The sequence below is a fragment of the Carex rostrata genome, chromosome 26, assembly GCF_964058835.1.
Source record: "Carex rostrata chromosome 26, lpCarRost1.2, whole genome shotgun sequence".
NCBI classification, from domain to species: domain Eukaryota; kingdom Viridiplantae; phylum Streptophyta; class Magnoliopsida; order Poales; family Cyperaceae; genus Carex; species Carex rostrata.
Genome location: NC_135943.1, coordinates 1235950 through 1254574, shown reverse-complemented (window position 1 = coordinate 1254574; position 18625 = coordinate 1235950). Strand labels below are relative to the sequence as shown.

Sequence of the window (18625 nt, the reverse complement as noted above, 5' to 3'; positions counted from 1 at the left end):
TTAGGTACCAGGTCAGATACGCAATAGTTTTTTATTTCAAATGAAATCGGTAGTAAATACCACTATTTTTCAAAAAATATATATATATATATTAAATAAATAAAAATCACTATCCTAATGTTGAAAAGGGACATGGTTTACACATGCAAATGGTGTAGAAAACAACAAATAAACGAAGACTTTCTGGCTGATGTTTGTTGCATTATTCTTTTCCGAAAATGTACATGATATCGTATTTTGCCAAATCAGATTACGTAATTTTTTTCAAAAAGAAGAAAAGGTATACTTTTAGAAGTTTACCAAAATAGCTGTTTATACTTGCTTCCACACAATTAAGAGGCTCCTGTGGGCTTTAAGAAAGAATCCAAAAGGAGAAAGGAAGAAAATGACTATCTGTTTGAGAAGATTTAGATAAATTTGAGACTAAAAATGATAATTTTAATCGAAATTTTTCTGTACAAGCAATGTGCACACCATCTCTTATAAGCGCATTATACACAAAAATTGAAATAAACCTATTCTACAATATATTTATAGATATGATATATATTTCAAAGAATATAATATCTTGCCAAATCGTCATATGATTCAATACCTTGACATTGTCCCCCAAAATCGATGCTGGTCAAGAAACCAACATCAATGTTAACACTATGGTATGTTTGGATGGGAGCTGGAATGAATGGCGTAATTTGAGAATAGTAGATGAGAATAGAGAAAAAAAAAAGTGGTTTTCAGATTAGTGTGGATGTTGTGTTATTCGAATTAGTAAAAATATTGTTTAGATTGTATATTTGTAATAGTTAATAGCTGTAAGCAAGAAATAATAATGTTAACATGGTGCTAATTAAAAAGAAATATAGACAAATGAAATCTCAAACGAATTATCACGACGTGAAAATAGCAAAAGTAGTATCAACTTTGTCAATTCGGAATTTTGTTGTCGAAAATCTGAGAAAACATTTTTTTCTATTTCTTCACACTTCTGAATAATAATTATTCCAGCATTTACAAAAAATAAAGAATAACAGCTATTCTAACTATCTTGAATAACAAAAACATTATTTAAATACACATTACTATTCCGAATAATTCCTATTCTAAAATAGACTCTATTATACTTTGATAATAGACATATCCAAACGTACCCAGATAATCATGCCTGGCAACCGCAAGTGCTTTTGTAAAAATATATGATTAGTTACCGACTGTCACATTGATTCATATTAATATTTATACCTCCAATAGGCATATCCTAAGTGTTTAACAGAGGGGAAGAATGAAAAAATTTAATACAATTTTTACAACCAAAAGAATTACCAATTTACCACCACAACTCGCCTAAAGTATCTGGGTACTAAGATCTACTATTATTGCAGCTTTTATTGATTCAATATATGGATCAACGTGTGCAAGTTCTGGCAATTCTGTCACGACTTCCCTTTTTAACATCAATTTTCAGTCCTCTTCCAAAAAAAAGGGATAATAATGTAATCATTAAAACACGACTAAGTTCTTTACAAGAGTTACTTTTACAATGTTGAAAATTTTAAGCTTACACTCTGAGCTCACAAGTTGAACAACATCAAAGTACAATCATTATTATGACCTTAATCTTACCAATAATTTAGTACCCATTTGACGGATGATACATAGGGCGGTACCCATTGACCCCACCCATCATATTAGAATACTCTTCAAGCAGGTATGGATACCCGTTTGTATCCCCCATGTCAACCATTGAAATATCCCCATGCCCATACCACTGGTTTGGCATCATCTCATCAACATACCCGTTAGAGTAGTTCATGAGATCCACATGTGAGAAATGCCGGGTCGATCCAATACTGCCATTGGCACCTGTACCAGCAACCCGACTTGCACCAACACCACTTCCAATAATACCAAATGAACCATTGCCATACCCATTACTGTACCGATGATCGGGCATGGAGTACTGACGACTGAAGCTCCTTAACCTGTGGTAGGGCTCATGGCGTTCACTTACACTCAGGCCATTACTCATATCTTCATCAAGCAAATCATTTATTATGTCCAGGTGGGGGAACTCATCAGGAGCAGCACCAGAAGTTGAGGTCAAAGGAGGCTCTGACGATGGTTTGCTTGTGTGCCACCTCTCAAATTCCCTATCTATTCTTGAAATGGGCTCGGTTGTCAGTTTGTAGGACTCTTCCGGTTTGACTGGTATAAATTTAAAGATTGGTCCTTCAGAAGCTCCCGGCAGAGTTGAAGAGGAAGGTGAAGATGAAGCTGAAGATGCTGGCATGCTTGTACCAGTATTAGTACTGGTACTAACAGCATCATTGGTACCCATCATGGCATTGCGATATGACCTTGGCCCATGGGCTGTTGCATTCGTCAACCTTCCCAATGAACTTGCCGAGCGGGAGAGGGCTGGTGGATTTGGTAAGGTGGAAGAAGTAGGTGATACAGTAACAGTATGCTGAGCAGCTGGGATGAGAGGAGCACTAAGAGGCCTTGATACAATACCAACCTGGGAAGATATGCTGCTACTCTTGGATTGTGTAATGGTTGGTTTGAGAGAAGGAGATGGAGAAGGTGCAGCAATTGGTTCAGTCCTAGCACCATTGCTTGGTGTGGCCCTTGGTGTGGTTTCAGAGGTTAGCTTTTGAGGAGATAAGAGAGGAGACGGCTTCTTATTGGGTACAGGGCATGAGACAGGAGAAGGATCCATTGTCTTCGGCTTTATTAGAGACTTGGTCTCAGTTTTTTCTTCAACTTTTAGCATTGCATGGGAAATGACCGTTTCTTCTTTCTAAAATTTTGATGAAACTGGGTTAATTTGAGGTTGAATTGGAAAAATATATTTTCTTATTGCTGAGAGAATATAGAAACAAAAGGTAAAGGGGATTTCCAGAAAAGGAGAAACATTTCTCAATTTATTAGTTCATTTTTATAGGTTAAAATCAAGTCATCACAAAACTCTTCAAATTATTTTAAAAAACTAAGGAGAAAGCCTTCTTGAAATCAAAGACTAATTTTGCAGAAAGAAAATCCCTAAAATAGAAAACTCAAACTGAAAGAGAAAACCCAGCATTAAATTGATCAGCTACCTAATGGATGACTTTGAATTTAACATCTAGCAGCAATTGACCGAATGAAAAAAGACAATTAACAAAAATATGAAAAAAAACAATCACCTTGTCAGGCATTTGCTGTGCATTTGGCAGAACCCTCTCTCTGACAGTGTTTATAGCCACCTGTTCTGGTTTCAAACTGACAGCTGCATTGCTTGACTTGGCCGTAGAATCAGCTTCTATATTACTCCTGCCATTTTTGGCACTTGCAGATGGACTTTTGTTCTTATTAAGCTGCTTTCGACCCCTAAATATGTTCAATAAAAATTATAAAACATCCAGTGTTACAATATAAAAATTAAGTTGTCAAGAAACAAAATAACATAATATCTACCAATTTCCAAAATTAACAGCTATGCATAACTTTACATTACTGTGTCCTGTATCTTTTGAGCATGATGCATAATACATATAAGATTGCAGAACATATTCAATATTTGCATATCATAAACTGATTGCAATTTACAGATAGGATAGGGTTAGGAAATAACTAAATTATAATCTAAACACCCTGGATAGAACTTTCTTCAGAAATGAACTCATAATACAGAAGGCAAATTATGAAAAAGAAAAAAATTCCAGGTAGTACAGACAAAATCACAACACCTATTATTTTGAACTGTGCGTAAGGAGAGAAAACTACAAAAAGACCAAGGGCATATAGCAGAAGTGCAATACCTATTAGGTGACACCTGAACTTTGAAAGGGGCCGAAGCAGAATCAGTTGAACAAGTAGATGAGCTGTCATCAACAAATGCACTTCCTTTTCCATTTTTATCCTCATTTACTATCTCACTGCCGCTGGCCCCAATCTGACGGGTTTCTGATGTGTCAGTCTCCCAGTTGACAGGGCTGGAATCTCTCTCATCTAGGTCCAGTTGGAGAGCCTCAGATGCATCATCTATGATCTCAGACACATCAGATGTCGCCTCTGACGGATTCTCAGCCTCAGCAGCAGTTATTTCTTGCTTTGACATGGTATCATCTATTACTATAATTTTCTCTTTGTTTTTTCCTTTGTCTTTCCCTTTTCGACCGCTTTTCTTCTGCTTGCTCTGTAGACAGAAACATGAAAAAAAGTCACTTAACCATCAAATAATCAGGCATACATGTTACTCTAGGGGCATTTTGGCAAATTCTCATTTCCTTTCAAAATATCATCTCTAGCAGAAAATTCCATTATTTCCAAGTAGATGTTTCAAGAATATTCTTTTAACTCTTAGAATAAAAGAGAAATGCCTAATGGTCATTATACAACAGATCTTCCCAAATAATAAAAGAGACAAGAAACAAATTTGTAACACTTGTAATAGTCCAAAATCAGCTGTCCAGTGTGTGTGTGTGTGTGAGAGAGAGCGAAATAGACCTAAAGTTTGCATTCAGTGTATGGGCATGTTTGGTAAATTTAGCAGATCATTTGTAGCTCAAAATTTTATATTAAAATAAGTGACTCAGGTCTAATTTGAAATTTTAAGAAACAAATAAAAAATGGTCATCTTCATCTAGCATTTAACAAGCAGAGAGAAAGAGCAAAAACCTGCTTTTTCTTGGGACGCTTATCCTTGTCCCGTTTCCCATTTTCAGCCACACCAGCAGCCTCCTCTTCACGGATAAGTTCTTCTTGCCTCCTTAGTGCAACAGCTTCTTGGTGTGCCACCTCAACTCGACTGCTTCCATCAAATTGCAAAGAAAATATTGAAGAAAAAGGAAAGTATTTTAAGGGTAACAATGATGCATTATAGATAGAATACTGCATCTAGACCTTACATGTTAACTTCACAAGCTTACTAATATGGTATGTAGCAGGATACTCATAACCCACGACTGTACATGGATCAGACATGTATATTATACAAACACTGCTTAGGAGAAAGACTACACATCTAGATTTATCACCTGGCTTATCAAGTATTATATATATATCTAAATTATTAAAGTCAAGGATAATGCATAACAGGAAGGGACTCTGAGCAAGCAGCTACAGAGGACCCAGCTGCTGTGCTCTTGGAAACTATGGTTGGCCTTGCCTATTCTTATGTAAAGTTTAGAACTTCATGATATCTATTCTTTTCCTTTTTCTTGCAGTTCCTCTTTTTAATCTCCCATATTCACCCTTATCTTATGTATATTTACTTTCTAAGAAACAAAAGGTTTTGTAATTATATACTTGATTTGATATTTCATTAATTGTTAAAACTTTAAATAACATATTAGTATCTTTTTGAAATATACCTTTGAGCTACACATTAAAGTTAATAAGATTTTAACTTAACATATTTGTATGTGTAAAACATCTAGTATCCTAAGATTTTGGAAATTGCCATATCACGCTAATCATATCATATCATAATATCACATCAAGATGCTCATATCTGTATCTCTGCAACATAGACAATACTATGTAGTTATAATCTTATACAGATTACAGAATAAGGGAAGCTATTAATATAGCACGATTGCAAGCTTCACTTTGTAAATGCACCTCAAGAACTTCCATTAAGTCAGGAGTAGACAATAATTGGAAAAGGGGCAAAAAAAAGTACCTACAAAGCAGATGCAGAACAGTTCATACTGGTGGCCTCAAAAATTAACACGGGGGTCAGGAGAAAAGCCACCTACAACCTTTTATATACATCCTATAATTCTACATACTCAAAAGTTATACCCAAACAGAAAATGAAAAGAAAGATCATTTACCTGAATATCTGAATTAATGCAAAGAACTCGACAGTTCTTCGGCCCAGCTCAGTTAGCCGCCTGTCGTCTCGATCATAGTGATGGACACTGCTCAAATCCTCCCCAGAATTCCCTTCCTGAATACAAACAAAGTAAATAGTTGGATTCTGATAAACCGGAAAAAACCGAATAGTTGAATTACCAATTGCACCCACTAATTTTTCACAATAGCAAACCAACATATATTACATTTTGCAACTTTTTACCCATTTATTTGACTAAAATGAAAAGTGCAACTTACTGGGCTTGATTTTATTGTGATATTTCACTCACATGTCATTTCCAGAATTCACAATAATAGGTAGTTATGACATAATCCTATTACGATGTATGAAGCTATAAAAATGCAGACTGAGAAATGTTACAAACAGCAAACATCCTTGCAAAACATAGTAAACAACTAAATATGAGACTATCAACACAACATGAAAACTATTCTCCGCACCATGTCCTTCTGAATTATATTAGAAGATATCAAAACTACCCTTGCTACTCAAGGTTTTTCTCCAGTTCAAATAATTAGACGTATTAAAGGGGTAATTCAGGTGCTTCAAGGACATTACAAGAGGTGAGGATGCACATGCACAATATCTGCATCATTTCTACATGAGCATATGAAATATCCCTGTCTTGTAAAGTATAAGAAAATGTTGTTTATTATCTTCTTCTTTTTTATTTTAATAAGAGTTTTAGGTGAAATTGTTCTTTGCAAATACAAATGAATAAATAAGATTTGTATCCAATAATTCTTCCACCTTTGTGCGGTTTTGAGACCCCTTGTCATCCTTTGTCGGAGCAGTCTGCTGGGGCCAGGTGTCAGAGACGGCTCGTTCAATCAATGTCACTACATCATCAGCAAGCATGAATGTGTCTTGATCGATGTATACCATAGGGTACGGGACCCACACCTCATCTCCATTGGATAGGAAGCACTTCTTGTTCATGCTCTGGTATTCCAGCGATTTGAGGCCGCTATACATTGAATCCATCACCAGAGTTGATGTCACCTCCTTCTCAGCAAAGAAGTGCTTTACTAGAACCTTTAAAATTGTGTCAGTTTTCTCTCTTGACATGCGCCGCTTAGTGGCCGGATCTATGCTAAGCCAAAAGGCACGAAAGCTGAAAAAGAAATTACAAATATGCAAGGCATTATAGTTTAATTGTCAGTAGTTTCCATTTGTTATGGAACAGACCAGATATGTGGCATCCTTACCCACATTCTCAGTATCTGTCCGCTTGTTGTTCTAAATAATACTTTGCTTGCAAGTGTTATTACATTTCTTTGTTAAAACTACATCAACTTTTTAGTAAATATTTTTGGTCCTGTGGATTGTGGTTTGCAAATTGCAATGGGGCATTTGAGACAAGGAGAGGTTACTTTATAACCAAAAACTAGAGTTCTCCGCAAAAAAGTTAATATTCTTAATATTGGTAACGTACAATTTAGTACCAGCACCAATCAAATCTCTTATCTCCTTCACTAAAAATGTTCTTCACTAAAAATGTTGTATTATTTTTCCTACCTTATTCGGTGCTTAATTAATTAATTACATAACTGAGACATATTCCAACTTAATGGGTTTTAAAACAATAGAAGAAAAATAAAAATACTTGTGCTCCATATAAATTTTGCTCACCTGGACCAGCGCACTTTATCATCAACCAAACGACTAAGCTTCAACCTTCGATCGTCAATAAAGCGCCGGCAAATTTGATCTATGTTTGTTATGTAGACCCGTACAAGCTCTCTCCTATACTGACAATCGAGGCATCGGAACGGCCGCTCTGCCTTCTCCCTCAATTACCAAATAGCACAAAACATACAGAATACAAACAAATTTAGCATTTCCAGAAATAATTCTATAACATAACAAGTCCTAGAGCAGAAGGAAAAGTTCATGTGTGCCCCCACTAAATTCTCAAAATATATGTCAAATGCAATAATGATTTGCTGCAACTAACAGCCAGTTTAGGCATCTTTGAAGGACAGGGAAAAAAGAACAGAATGGTTATGAATGATTATTTTTTTTGGGCTTTCAAGTGGTATGATGATATTTTCTCAATTTGAAACAGTATCATCTCATAAACTTAAATGAGCAAAATGAAAACTAAAAGGAAATTAATAGATATGGTACCTAATAACTTGCACTTGAGCCTTAATGATGAGGACATCGTCAACTACAAAACCTTCATTTAATTTGGAGAGCTCCATGAACTTCTTCCAACCCCAGTCATGCTCCTTCTTCCAAAATCGGTGCAATGTATCTGAAAGTATAAACCACTTCTTGGCATTTATTCTCCTCATTTTTCTAGGATATTGTTCACTTCTGTTTCTTTTCCAAAGTTATCTTTCATAGATACCCCTTTTATTTTTTTAAACAAGACTGAGGTAACACTTAAGTTTCTGTCAAATAGACAAAAGACTAGATGAATCCTTTCAGCAATGCACTAGATTGGTATCAAAGGGGTGAAAGGTACATTATACACTGGTATGGCAGCTGTAAAACTAAAAAGGAGAACTGACCTGAATACTTGGACTTCTTAGGATCTTTGTTAACTACTGCTATGGTGAACTGTGCAAAATGGCTCCAACCTGAATGACAATAGTTGAATTGTCTTGAAAGGAGAAGTTTACAAAATAACAAAAACAAAACAAAAAGGAAAAGCATTTTAAGAGTTCCAAAAAGAATCGAGGGAGAGTTCATGCAGAATGTACCAGGGAGAAGTTTATCATGGTTAGCAACACATAGAAACAACGACAAGTGATTGAAAACATCGCATCCTTGGGGGTAGATTAAAATATACCTACAAAAGAATTTAAAGATTTTATTGAGTTAAAAAAACTGGGCATAAGAGTATTTTGTCGTATTTTTTTTTTGTCGAGTAGCAGAGTTTATAATCAGTCTTTTAACCATGCAAAAAGTTTCTTTCCAAGTTTTGGATAGTAGAGCAAAGATCCATACCATATTTTGTGTTTAAGACTAGATCAAGTCACATGCACCCAGAATTCAATTATATTTCTTAAAAAAATTAAGTATATTAATTAAATTGGTACAGTTCCTACCATTTGTAACCACCGACATCAAATGAGTTGCTTCTCAGCTCTCTTTTGTTAATTTGAGAGAAACTTTCAATCTTCCATGTGAATCTACCAAATAATTCTGACGGCTTCGGACCTGGCATTAGAGGTCGCAGAGATCAAATTATAAGCAGATGAGATAATTTCTAGCTGACAAATAGAAAAACAAATTAAATCACTAGAGCAATCGGTATAAGTTACGGCCATAACTCATTAAAGAATTATCAAACATTAAAATATATAACAGCTCGCTTGAACTGGGCCTGAATTGACAGGCTTTGATTTTGGGCCAATTTTTGAAAAGAAAATTTTCCTCGTGTCCTAAGCTGTCCCTCGTTTTGTATTTGTAGAAACACGTGGAACACAAGTGTAATAAATAATCTGTAGTAGTATCATTTTTCTTTGTTAGTACAAATTGCTCTATTGAGCTACAAGAAAAGACCAGTGAATTAATTCAATGCTACAATCAGCAGCAGAATATACATCTAATAGTATTTAGCTGGCACATGGCAATTTTAAGTATTAATGTCATCCGGATAAGATACTAGGTAATCTTAGGTTAAAATCAATTTGAAATTGATTACGTCAGATTGGGTCTATAAGAGTATACCCTACGTCTACCGAACAATAGTAAAGTAGAAATGGCATGCCTTCCCTTACACAGGCAGTGTTTTTACATATTTTTCAGCATTTCATATTATGCATTGTCAAATTTAGCTCAAGTATCAGTAATTCACTATCCTAAACCATTACGTTAGACAAACCGAGAAGAGAAGAGCAGAGAACAAACCACAATCTTCATCATCTGTGTCATAGTAAGGTGGAGAGGTCGAAGGAGTGCCATTTTCCACTTGCTCTGAAGAGCGGGACCACTCAGCTAGGGACTCACCAGACTGGCATCTCTGATCAGTTGAAATTGCTTCCAAGTCGGTGTCTTCAGTTAGCATACCGGCCATTGCCAATCCCTGACCAGTTTATTGTATCGTACCAATCTCCTTCTTCTTCACCTGAATATAGATAGGTTAAATTGAGAAATATCAATGCCAAACGAGAAAGAAAACAAAATAGCTTTTTTTTAATCCAGTTACTCAAGTATGGAAATTATAGGTCGGTGATTAGCTTTCCTCTTAGAAAGCAGATTTTAGGGGAAATAGTTCAGCTCAGATCGAGATATTTATTAAAAGCGGGCTTAAACCTTCCCAAATTATACAAAAATCAATAGAAAAAAGCCCGATAAGTAATGAATTCAAATGCGGCGATTGTAAAATAAAGACCGATAACTCAAATAAGAGAAGATTCTCCAATCGATCTGTGGAGACCAGAACGGGATCTAGACCTGTACCTGAAAAAACCTCGAGCCGTCCTTCGCCTTCCTTCGAGAAAAAAGGAAAAAGGAGAGACGAAGAAGGAAAGAGAAAGAGGAAGAGGAGGAGATAGGAGAAGAGAGGGATTTGGGGATTGGAGGGGAAAAGAGAGACGAGGAAGGAGGCGATGAAATTTTTATACGGCGATGAAATGAGAGGAGCTTATTACGTTTCTTTGTTTTCCTTCTCAATTTTTATCATCATTTTTTTATTTATTTACCTCGGAATAAATTGTGATGTAATATAACGCTGTTACTACAGCCTTCTGGGGTTTTTGCCTCAAAGGAAATTCCTTTTTTTTTTTCTTTTTTTGGTAATTTATCCCAAAAAAAAATATTTATTAACCAAATTGAGTCTTTGACTATTACACGGAGATACAGCAAACAAGGAAAAAAATAGAGAGGGGTTATTTTTTGGGTATACATATTTTCTTAATTTAACCTAAAGATCAGCACAACGCGTATATTAAAAAAATTTCTTCACATTTAAAAAAAATAATGATGAGTTATATATATCTGTAATTATGACTACTTTGAGTTTGTCATTTGAAAGTTTAAAATTTTCAACTGCATGCAAATCAGGCACCACAACTATTAGGTTAAATAATGCTTGAAAAATCGTATCTGTACTTCTTTCCTTTAGTTCACACTATCCATAAATATACGAGTACAACTAGGGTGTTCAGCAACATTTTATTTTATTTTATTTTATTTTATGAACATAACTCTAAAATTTATTGGATTAATTTCAAACAATGAATTTAAACTATTGAAATCGATTGACCTTACGAATGATGTATTTACGTATGAAAATTTTAAAATTTAGAATTAATTTAGTATAGAGTCAAGTGGTAAAACAAAATTAAAATTAGACAATCTATAAATTAATTTTAATGCATTTATTTTTTGAATATTTTCATCACTTGACTCTATACTAAATTAGTTCTAAAATTTAAAAAATTTGTATGTAGACACATCGCTTGTAAGATAGATCAGTTTTAACAATTTGAATTCATTGTTTAAAACCAATATGATAGGTTTTAAAGTTAAGTTCAATTGATAAACTTAAGAACACTCTAGTTCTACTCTGAATACACTTCATTTCTTATAAAAATTAACATTTGATTTAGTAGAAAAGATAATGCTCTCCATATAGGAGGTTGCAAGTTCGAAATATGAATGAAAAGTTCCTTGTAGATATTAAAACAGTTGGATAATTTGGCATCCAACTTTACTCAAAAAAATACTTCATTTCTTATGTTTCTTTAAATTTTAGTTTGTATTTTAATTTCAATGATCGATAATTCCTCCAGAAAAGAAAAGGAAATTAAAGAGAGGAACTAAACAAAGAATATGTCTATTTGACGGCTTCATTATCCTCTCATGTATTAAATCAACCATCCATAAAATCGGACCTTTAATTTAATTTAATTTTGCATTTTCAATTAACGAAATGGACAGCTTTTCAGAAATCGAATAGTTCTGATTATTATAATCAGTAGTCCACGTGAGTTCTTATATGACAAAACCCTAATTCTTACAAGGTGACTGTTAAATGTTTGTCTAATTTAGAAATGTAAATTTGTGTCTTTGTAATTAGGATCACGTGTTGTGTAGTATCGTAATTAAGTTAATTTTTTTACGTATTGTGTCATAATTAAAATTACAAAAAATGGTCATGGCTTATTCATGATATGATCCAGGGGCAGATCTTAGTACTTGCTTTGGGATGCTAAGCCAACCTATGATTTTAAAATTTGTTCATCAAATATATTGAACCTTGACTGAATTTTTCTTTTTAAACATATTAGCCCCCCTATATATTACAATAAACTTATAAGGACTTGAATGCTAAATTTAGATCAAATATGGATTACTGCCTTTTCATTTCCATATACTGGCTTCGGTTTTCTAATCATCAGTATTGAAAAAAAGGAAAAGTTATTACTCTTGAAAAGGTTTAAATGGAAGTAAATATTGTAGCCAATCAATTGACAAACTTGGGCAGGAGAAAAGCTTTAAATATGAAAGCTGCACCTTCCTTTTTTTTTCAAGAATATGTAACCCTAAATTTTCTAATCACTACTTCATATTTTGACAAAAAAAAAATAGAATAAAACATTAAACAATGAAAGTATCTAAAAAAAAAATCTTCAACGGAGCAACCAGAAAACAAGAAGAAAAAAAGTATTCAAAGAAAAATTGCACAATTTCATATCCTTAATTAAAAATAATGTTTAGCCTCCCCTGTATTCAAATTCTGGCTCTACTCCTGCTATGATCAAATGTAAAGTGGTCACGTCACATTTGATCATGTTTAACTTTTTTTTTCTTTGGAATTAAATTTGTTTAAGGAAGAAAAGATCAATGAAAATGTCCAAAATTATCGAAAATATATATACAATATTAAATGTGGCCATGATAATTACACTTGGACTAATGGCAAAGACAATGTCTTCTGTGTAAGAAATCGTAAGTTCAAACCTAGATGGAGAATTTTTTTGTAAATATTTAAAAATTAAGTGGTTTGATTTCCAAACTTTACTTTAAAAATATATATTAAATATAATCACACTACACGACCACGTGTCGTCCCATATCATTATCTGATAGGATCATATACTGTTGTCATGTTATCTTTTCCAGAGAGTAGTCACACAACACGTTATCGTGACATAACCGTCCCGTAATGTGACTTAGGTGTAGGTTGGTCACTGCATGACATTTTTATATTTGTAATGCCTGTATAAGTAGTCGGCTTGTGAGAAACTGAGCTTTCCACATCTGAAAAACAGTATCTAGACCAAACTGCAAGATGCTTGCTATGGGCCTATGGTCCAATACAGTAATATGGGTTCTAAATGGGCTTCTAACAAAAGGCTGCGCATGGGCTCTGTATAGTGAGCCCCGTGGCCCGAGAGTTCCCTTGATATTTACATTCTAAGCTTTCAATTCTCATGAACAATGAGAGCTATTTATGATTTATCAAACTACTGACATCTACTCAGTTTCTGTTAAAATAATAATAATAATAAATATTCATGACTTTCAGCTTTAGATGAATTAATTAGAAAACGATGTCAGGTAGAGTTCTTATTTCTTAAAAAAAAAAATATCGGTAATTTTTTTTTTAAAAAAAAAAAGAGGCTAGAAGTCTATTCCATTGCTGAAATAGTATAATTACAAAAGCACCATCAGCCAAATGACAGAGGAATTTGAGTCATAGCAATAGTAAGAAAAGGAAAAAGTTCAAACATCAACCTACAATGCTACCAGCCTCTATTTGAGGCAATAGACCAAAAGTAAACACAGGTAGCAAAGCTTAAGCCACTCAAAAGTATACTAAGGATTAGGATAACTGTAAAAGAAAAGTCATTTGCATTCATTCAGAAACGGAGGGAACTCCATCAGCCAGAGGAGGCTCTGCTACTCCAGGAGGCACATATGGCACCATCTCCATGTTAGGTGGAATGATGTTTAACGACACAACTATATCGGTAATTTGCATTTGAAATGTTATTTTGTTTTATTCCTGAGAGTTTATATTTTGGATGATTTAAACTAGGAGATCAATGATACTAACTCGTTAAACTATAGTTAACTAATGTAGAAAAAACCATAGAACAATTAACAATTTTGTCAATACTTGAGAAAAAAAATATTATAAAAGTTTTGCTATAATAACTATTATAAATTATAAACAGGTAATTTTTTTTTGTTCCGGGCATGGTTTTGTTGTTTACTGAGAACATGATAAATGGGAATTTATCATAATGACCGCAATTAATGTGCAAAATATTTAATTAGAATATTATATTTCACAAACAAATTCAACTCCTCTCCAGTATAGTAAGGAATATAATACATAGGATGTCCCCAGACCATCAATTCCAAATCTGACGGTCGAGATCCAAGCTTTTTCTATCAAATAATTGGTAATATACAGTACTAGTTTCTAGTTTTACAATAAGTTTTTAAATAGGTTTTCTTTCTCAATTGACCTGAAATTCATATTTTGATTACTGTTACTGTAATCTAAAACACAGTCGCGGTGCCAAATGAAAAATATTATATATATATATATATACTGAAAAAAAATCCAAATCATTCAGCTAGTGAGAATTTCAGCATTTCAGATCTTCCAACTGGTAAAATTCTCAAATTAATTACTAATTAAGAAGAAACAAAAGGGATGCTAAGAACAGGCATTTAAATCCCTCGAATCATCCGAAAATTCCTCTTTGTACATCTCTTCTATCATCGGTTTCCACAGCCTTACCCGAGCATTGATGAACCAGTTTGATATCTGAGGTAGAATATTTAGTAAAACTTATCAAATATATAACAAAATCATCATAAAAATTGAGTAATTTCTTCGAAACCTAGATAGAGGAATCATAAGAGAATATTAAATATTTGGGTGGCTTAATCTCCAACCTTTACTCAAAAATTGAGTAATCTCATGCAACAAAAAATAACAAAGAAAAGAAATTTCAAGGAAGAAATGCATTTTTGTACCTGGCTTCGGGATAAACCGGTCCTGACGGCCAGCATCAGCTTTTCATTGTCATTTGGATAACTGATACCATACCAAAAAAAAAAAAAAAACCAGTAATTTTTAAGTTATAATAAGTTTCAGAGAACCTACTATAGAAAAATGGGCATGATAATAACCAACAAAAGTACTTGGGCTCAAGGGAATAACAATGCACATATATATGTATGTTTAACAACAAAACAATATGTTACACCCCTTTAAGGTGTGTAAAGTCAAAAAATTTAGGTCAATTAAGGTGCATTAAAGATGCCATCATGGTTTTTTGAGCTCCAAATCATTAAAGTTTCATAACTACAAAAAAAAAGGGTACATTAAAGAATTAAGGTTCCATGGTACTTATGAGCTCCAAAATCATTACAAAATAATTCAAACATACATACACATATGTATGTTTAACAACAAAACAACATGTATAAGATCAATAACCAAAAAAGAATTCAAAAATTAAGGTACATTAAAGAAGCTATCGTGATAACTGCTCCCATACAAAAAAACAGCAATTTTTAAGTTATAATAAATTTCAGAAAAACTTAATAATATAGATAAATGGGCATGATAATAACCAACAAAAGTATTTGGGCTTAAGGGTTTTTAACAATGCAAATATATACTTTTAACAAGAAAACGATATGTTACATACCTTGTATCAAGTCAAAATTAAGGTCAATTACCAAAAAAAAGTTCAGAAATTTAAGGTACATTAAAGAAGCTATCGTCGTAATTTGCGCTCCAAAATCATTCCAAAATAAAGTTTCAAAACTTACGGGTGAAGAAAATGCTCGAATAGCCAAGCTCTAAGCACCGCAACCGAATCTTCTGGCAAACCTCTCAATGGTCTCCAGACTTGCCTCATTTGCATCATCCCGAGATTTCTCAAACTCTCTTTTTTCGGCCTTCCATTGGTTGCCATCATCTCCTCGTTGTGCCTCGGTTCTTTTGAGGCATTGATTTGGGCGATTATTGCATCTCTTAGGTTTGCAAAGTGCTTGAGCATTGCTTGGATAGTGAGAGTGGTGTAGGATGCAGCTGCACCGGTGCCAAGTGTAGATTCGAATGAGGCTAATACTTGGTCCATTTGATTGAAGTAGTGTTCATACTGACTCTCAAGCTGAAAATTGGAATGAATTTTTATCAAGTTAAATATTCAAGATCATGCCAACAAATTGAAGCACAAAAGAGCTAAAAATTCTAGACTATTCAAAAGTAGTGATTTTCTATCTATGTAAAAAAAATAGGAAACAAATTCTGAAAAAATGTAAGATTCATTTAGTCTTCAATTACATTTTTCATATGGAGATTTAGCCTCACTCAAATATAAACTCCTTTAAACCCGAAAAATTGTCTAATAGTAAAGATATACAAGGTGGGAGATACAAATGCCAATACAACAGATTTGACGATAATAAATTCAAGATTGTTTTTTTTTCTGTTAATGTAATGGTAATACAAGAACAAATTGGATGGCTAGCTTTGTCAATAGAAAAAAAAAATGGTAACTTACTATACGTAAATGAGCCATGCCTAGCTAGTAGAAACGTAAAATAAGATTAAATATTAACCTCATTTAACAATGCAATTAGTTTGGCCTGAACACTCTCTTTTTCTTTTGAAGAACAACTCTTAACCCTCTCTCCTAACTGAAGAAACCTTCCATTTAGTGTTCTTCCCTCAGTAGCATTTATTTCAGCTGCACTGCTGATACACACTACCTCGTCAAGTAGCTCTTGTGCCGGTTTCAAATACGGCGAGTTTTGTATAGCATAGGATGGAGAGTTATAACAAATAGTTTTTGTCGGATCGGACGGGACGTGAGAAGCAAGGCTAAGTGACAAGCTGTTTCCATGACTTGTCGGTTCAAATTGGGGTGACAAAGTTAGAGAATTAATCTGTGCAGTCTCGATATGATTCCTTCCGTTATTCCAGATAGAAAACGGGTGAGATAAATTGTTTTTTGATCGGTTGTCCATTTGCGGGATAATTTGATTGCAGTCGAGGTAACTTAAGCCTGAGGTATTATGTTTGACCTGAAAAATTAAAAGTAGAACTTAATTATAAGATGTCATGTATTAAAAAAAAATTAGAATCAAAGAAATATGACATAGCATGTAGTGCAGCAAAATGTGGGTTACTACATGGTACCGTACCATTTGGTTTAATTAATGAAGGATAATTTAAGAGTAGTTGAGATCATAGCTAGGAATGATACTGGTACATTTCTTAATTCCTTGGTCTGATAAAGCAAAACCAGGGACTAGCATAAAATACTTAACACGGTACCAAAAGGTACCTTCTTAATTCCTTAATATGCCAAAAAGCAAGAAAAATAAGAAAACTAAAAAGAAGAAACAAATGAAACCCAATCAAATTCCCAGTTGCAATGGTTACAACTTACAATACCACTAAGAAGATAAGATACCAAAAAGCACATTGTAATATGACAAAAAAGAAAAAAAAAAAATGTCACCAATGGGATTCTAAAGAGAGATCACATACCTTAAACACCAATGGTTGGTTTTTGAAAGAGAAGAAAACATGAAGTACTGAGAGAAGCAGACAAAAAGAAGAAATTAATGTTCTACTACTATAAATTGAAAAGTTTTGGAGGAAGACAAGTGGTATAGGAGGGTCCCCCCTCCCCTGTATGCCTAATGAATCTTTAAATAGATTAAACAAAAAAAAAAGAACAAATGAGAGAACAGCTTTAATTATATTGTACCTTTCTTTCTTGTTGGGACCCAGTTGAATTTCTTTTCATGTTTATCATATTTCTATAAATATTATAGTGTGAGTGAGGCTATGGTACTTTGCAATGTGCAGACTAATATGTGCTATGGATTTATATCTTTATTTTCAAAATCTAAGTAGTCAATTTGAACTTCTCAACATAATCATAATCTTTGTATGAAATTGTACTTAGAGACCAAATTTTATATATCTTTGAAGTTTTTAGGTAAAAAATCATTCCTTTTGGATGCATATGGTTCAAAATCTTTTTAGATGATTTTCTACCTATCTAAAAAATAAAAATAACCTTAAAAAAAAGTAAAATTTGACCACCAAGTACATTTTCATATGAACATCATGTTAAACATTTCATATAAGTTATTTAAACTTTGAAAATGATGATATAAAAATTCATAGTATGGACTTTTTTGCGCAATGCAAATTACCATGACCTCACTTTTATAGTTTTATCTGTTTTTAATAAAATTCAAAATTATAAGAATCTAAGAATGCATATATTTAGAATTATAACTGATACAATCCTTTGTATATGGATTTAGAAATGTAACTAACATATGACATAATGAAATTGTGTAGATCATGTCCAGAAAAAAAAAGGTCAATGTGACCAGCAACAGGTAATAACTGATGCAATAAAAATATGTGGACCACATCATAACATTAATGTGGCCAAAGTGTACTGTCAGGGATAAGATTTTTCACAAACTTAAAAATTAGAAGAAGAGAGATAACATGACAATAGCTTGTTACTTTTATCAATTTCAGACAATAAATTGAAACCATTAGATGATAAATGAAGAGTAGATGAATAAACTCTTTTTGTTTTAGAGATCATGTGTATATATTTTTTGTCATTCATCAAATCATTTTAAAATTTGTGATGATTTTTGTTTGCTGAATGTTTGAATATTATCAAACTATAAATACATTGTATAAAATTTGCGACGATTTTACATTGTCAAGGCCTTCTAGTTCCATATCTCTAAAGTTTAAAATAGTACTTCACATGTAAATTCTGGTTTTTA

General features: G+C 33.3%; 2 protein-coding genes across 3 annotated transcripts; both read right to left on the bottom strand.

Moving 5' to 3' along the window:
* Window positions 1-1483: 1483 nt before the first annotated feature.
* LOC144544343 (TNF receptor-associated factor homolog 1a-like) lies at window positions 1484-10467 on the bottom strand. Of its 2 annotated transcripts, none has more exons than XM_078292833.1 (13): window positions 10277-10467; window positions 9725-9941; window positions 8920-9031; window positions 8572-8660; window positions 8380-8448; window positions 7991-8120; window positions 7493-7651; window positions 6611-6974; window positions 5817-5932; window positions 4657-4786; window positions 3798-4174; window positions 3183-3366; window positions 1484-2797 (listed from the first exon to the last, which is right to left on the bottom strand). In XM_078292833.1, the coding sequence occupies exons 2-13, from the start codon at window positions 9888-9890 to the stop codon at window positions 1628-1630; spliced, it is 3066 nt and encodes a 1021-aa protein (XP_078148959.1). In that variant the 5' UTR covers window positions 9891-9941; window positions 10277-10467; the 3' UTR covers window positions 1484-1627. The 2 variants fall into 2 exon arrangements, with proteins under 2 accessions (XP_078148959.1, XP_078148960.1); XM_078292834.1 differs by having other exon boundaries at window positions 10271-10434.
* Window positions 10468-14204: 3737 nt separating this feature from the next.
* Window positions 14205-17467, bottom strand: LOC144544463 (BEL1-like homeodomain protein 11). The gene is made up of 5 exons (XM_078292973.1): window positions 17349-17467; window positions 16415-16879; window positions 15620-15963; window positions 14816-14876; window positions 14205-14603 (listed from the first exon to the last, which is right to left on the bottom strand). The coding sequence occupies exons 2-5, from the start codon at window positions 16820-16822 to the stop codon at window positions 14493-14495; spliced, it is 924 nt and encodes a 307-aa protein (XP_078149099.1). The 5' UTR covers window positions 16823-16879; window positions 17349-17467; the 3' UTR covers window positions 14205-14492.
* Window positions 17468-18625: the final 1158 nt, after the last annotated feature.

What these genes read in the sequence shown, in the direction of transcription:
- LOC144544343 (XM_078292833.1), bottom strand. Translation starts at nt 9,890, where the DNA reads ATGGCCGGTATGCTAACTGAAGACACCGACTTGGAAGCAATTTCAACT. An exon ending in CACAGATGATGAAGATTGTG is followed by an intron (nt 9,032 to 9,724) that starts GTTTGTTCTCTG and finishes CTCTAATGCCAG; the next exon opens with GTCCGAAGCCGTCAGAATTA. An exon ending in GATGTCGGTGGTTACAAATG is followed by an intron (nt 8,661 to 8,919) that starts GTAGGAACTGTA and finishes ATTCTTTTGTAG; the next exon opens with GTATATTTTAATCTACCCCC.
- LOC144544463 (XM_078292973.1), bottom strand. Translation starts at nt 16,822, where the DNA reads ATGGACAACCGATCAAAAAACAATTTATCTCACCCGTTTTCTATCTGG. An exon ending in TTCGAGCATTTTCTTCACCC is followed by an intron (nt 14,877 to 15,619) that starts GTAAGTTTTGAA and finishes GTATGGTATCAG; the next exon opens with TTATCCAAATGACAATGAAA. An exon ending in CCGGTTTATCCCGAAGCCAG is followed by an intron (nt 14,604 to 14,815) that starts GTACAAAAATGC and finishes ATTCTACCTCAG; the next exon opens with ATATCAAACTGGTTCATCAA.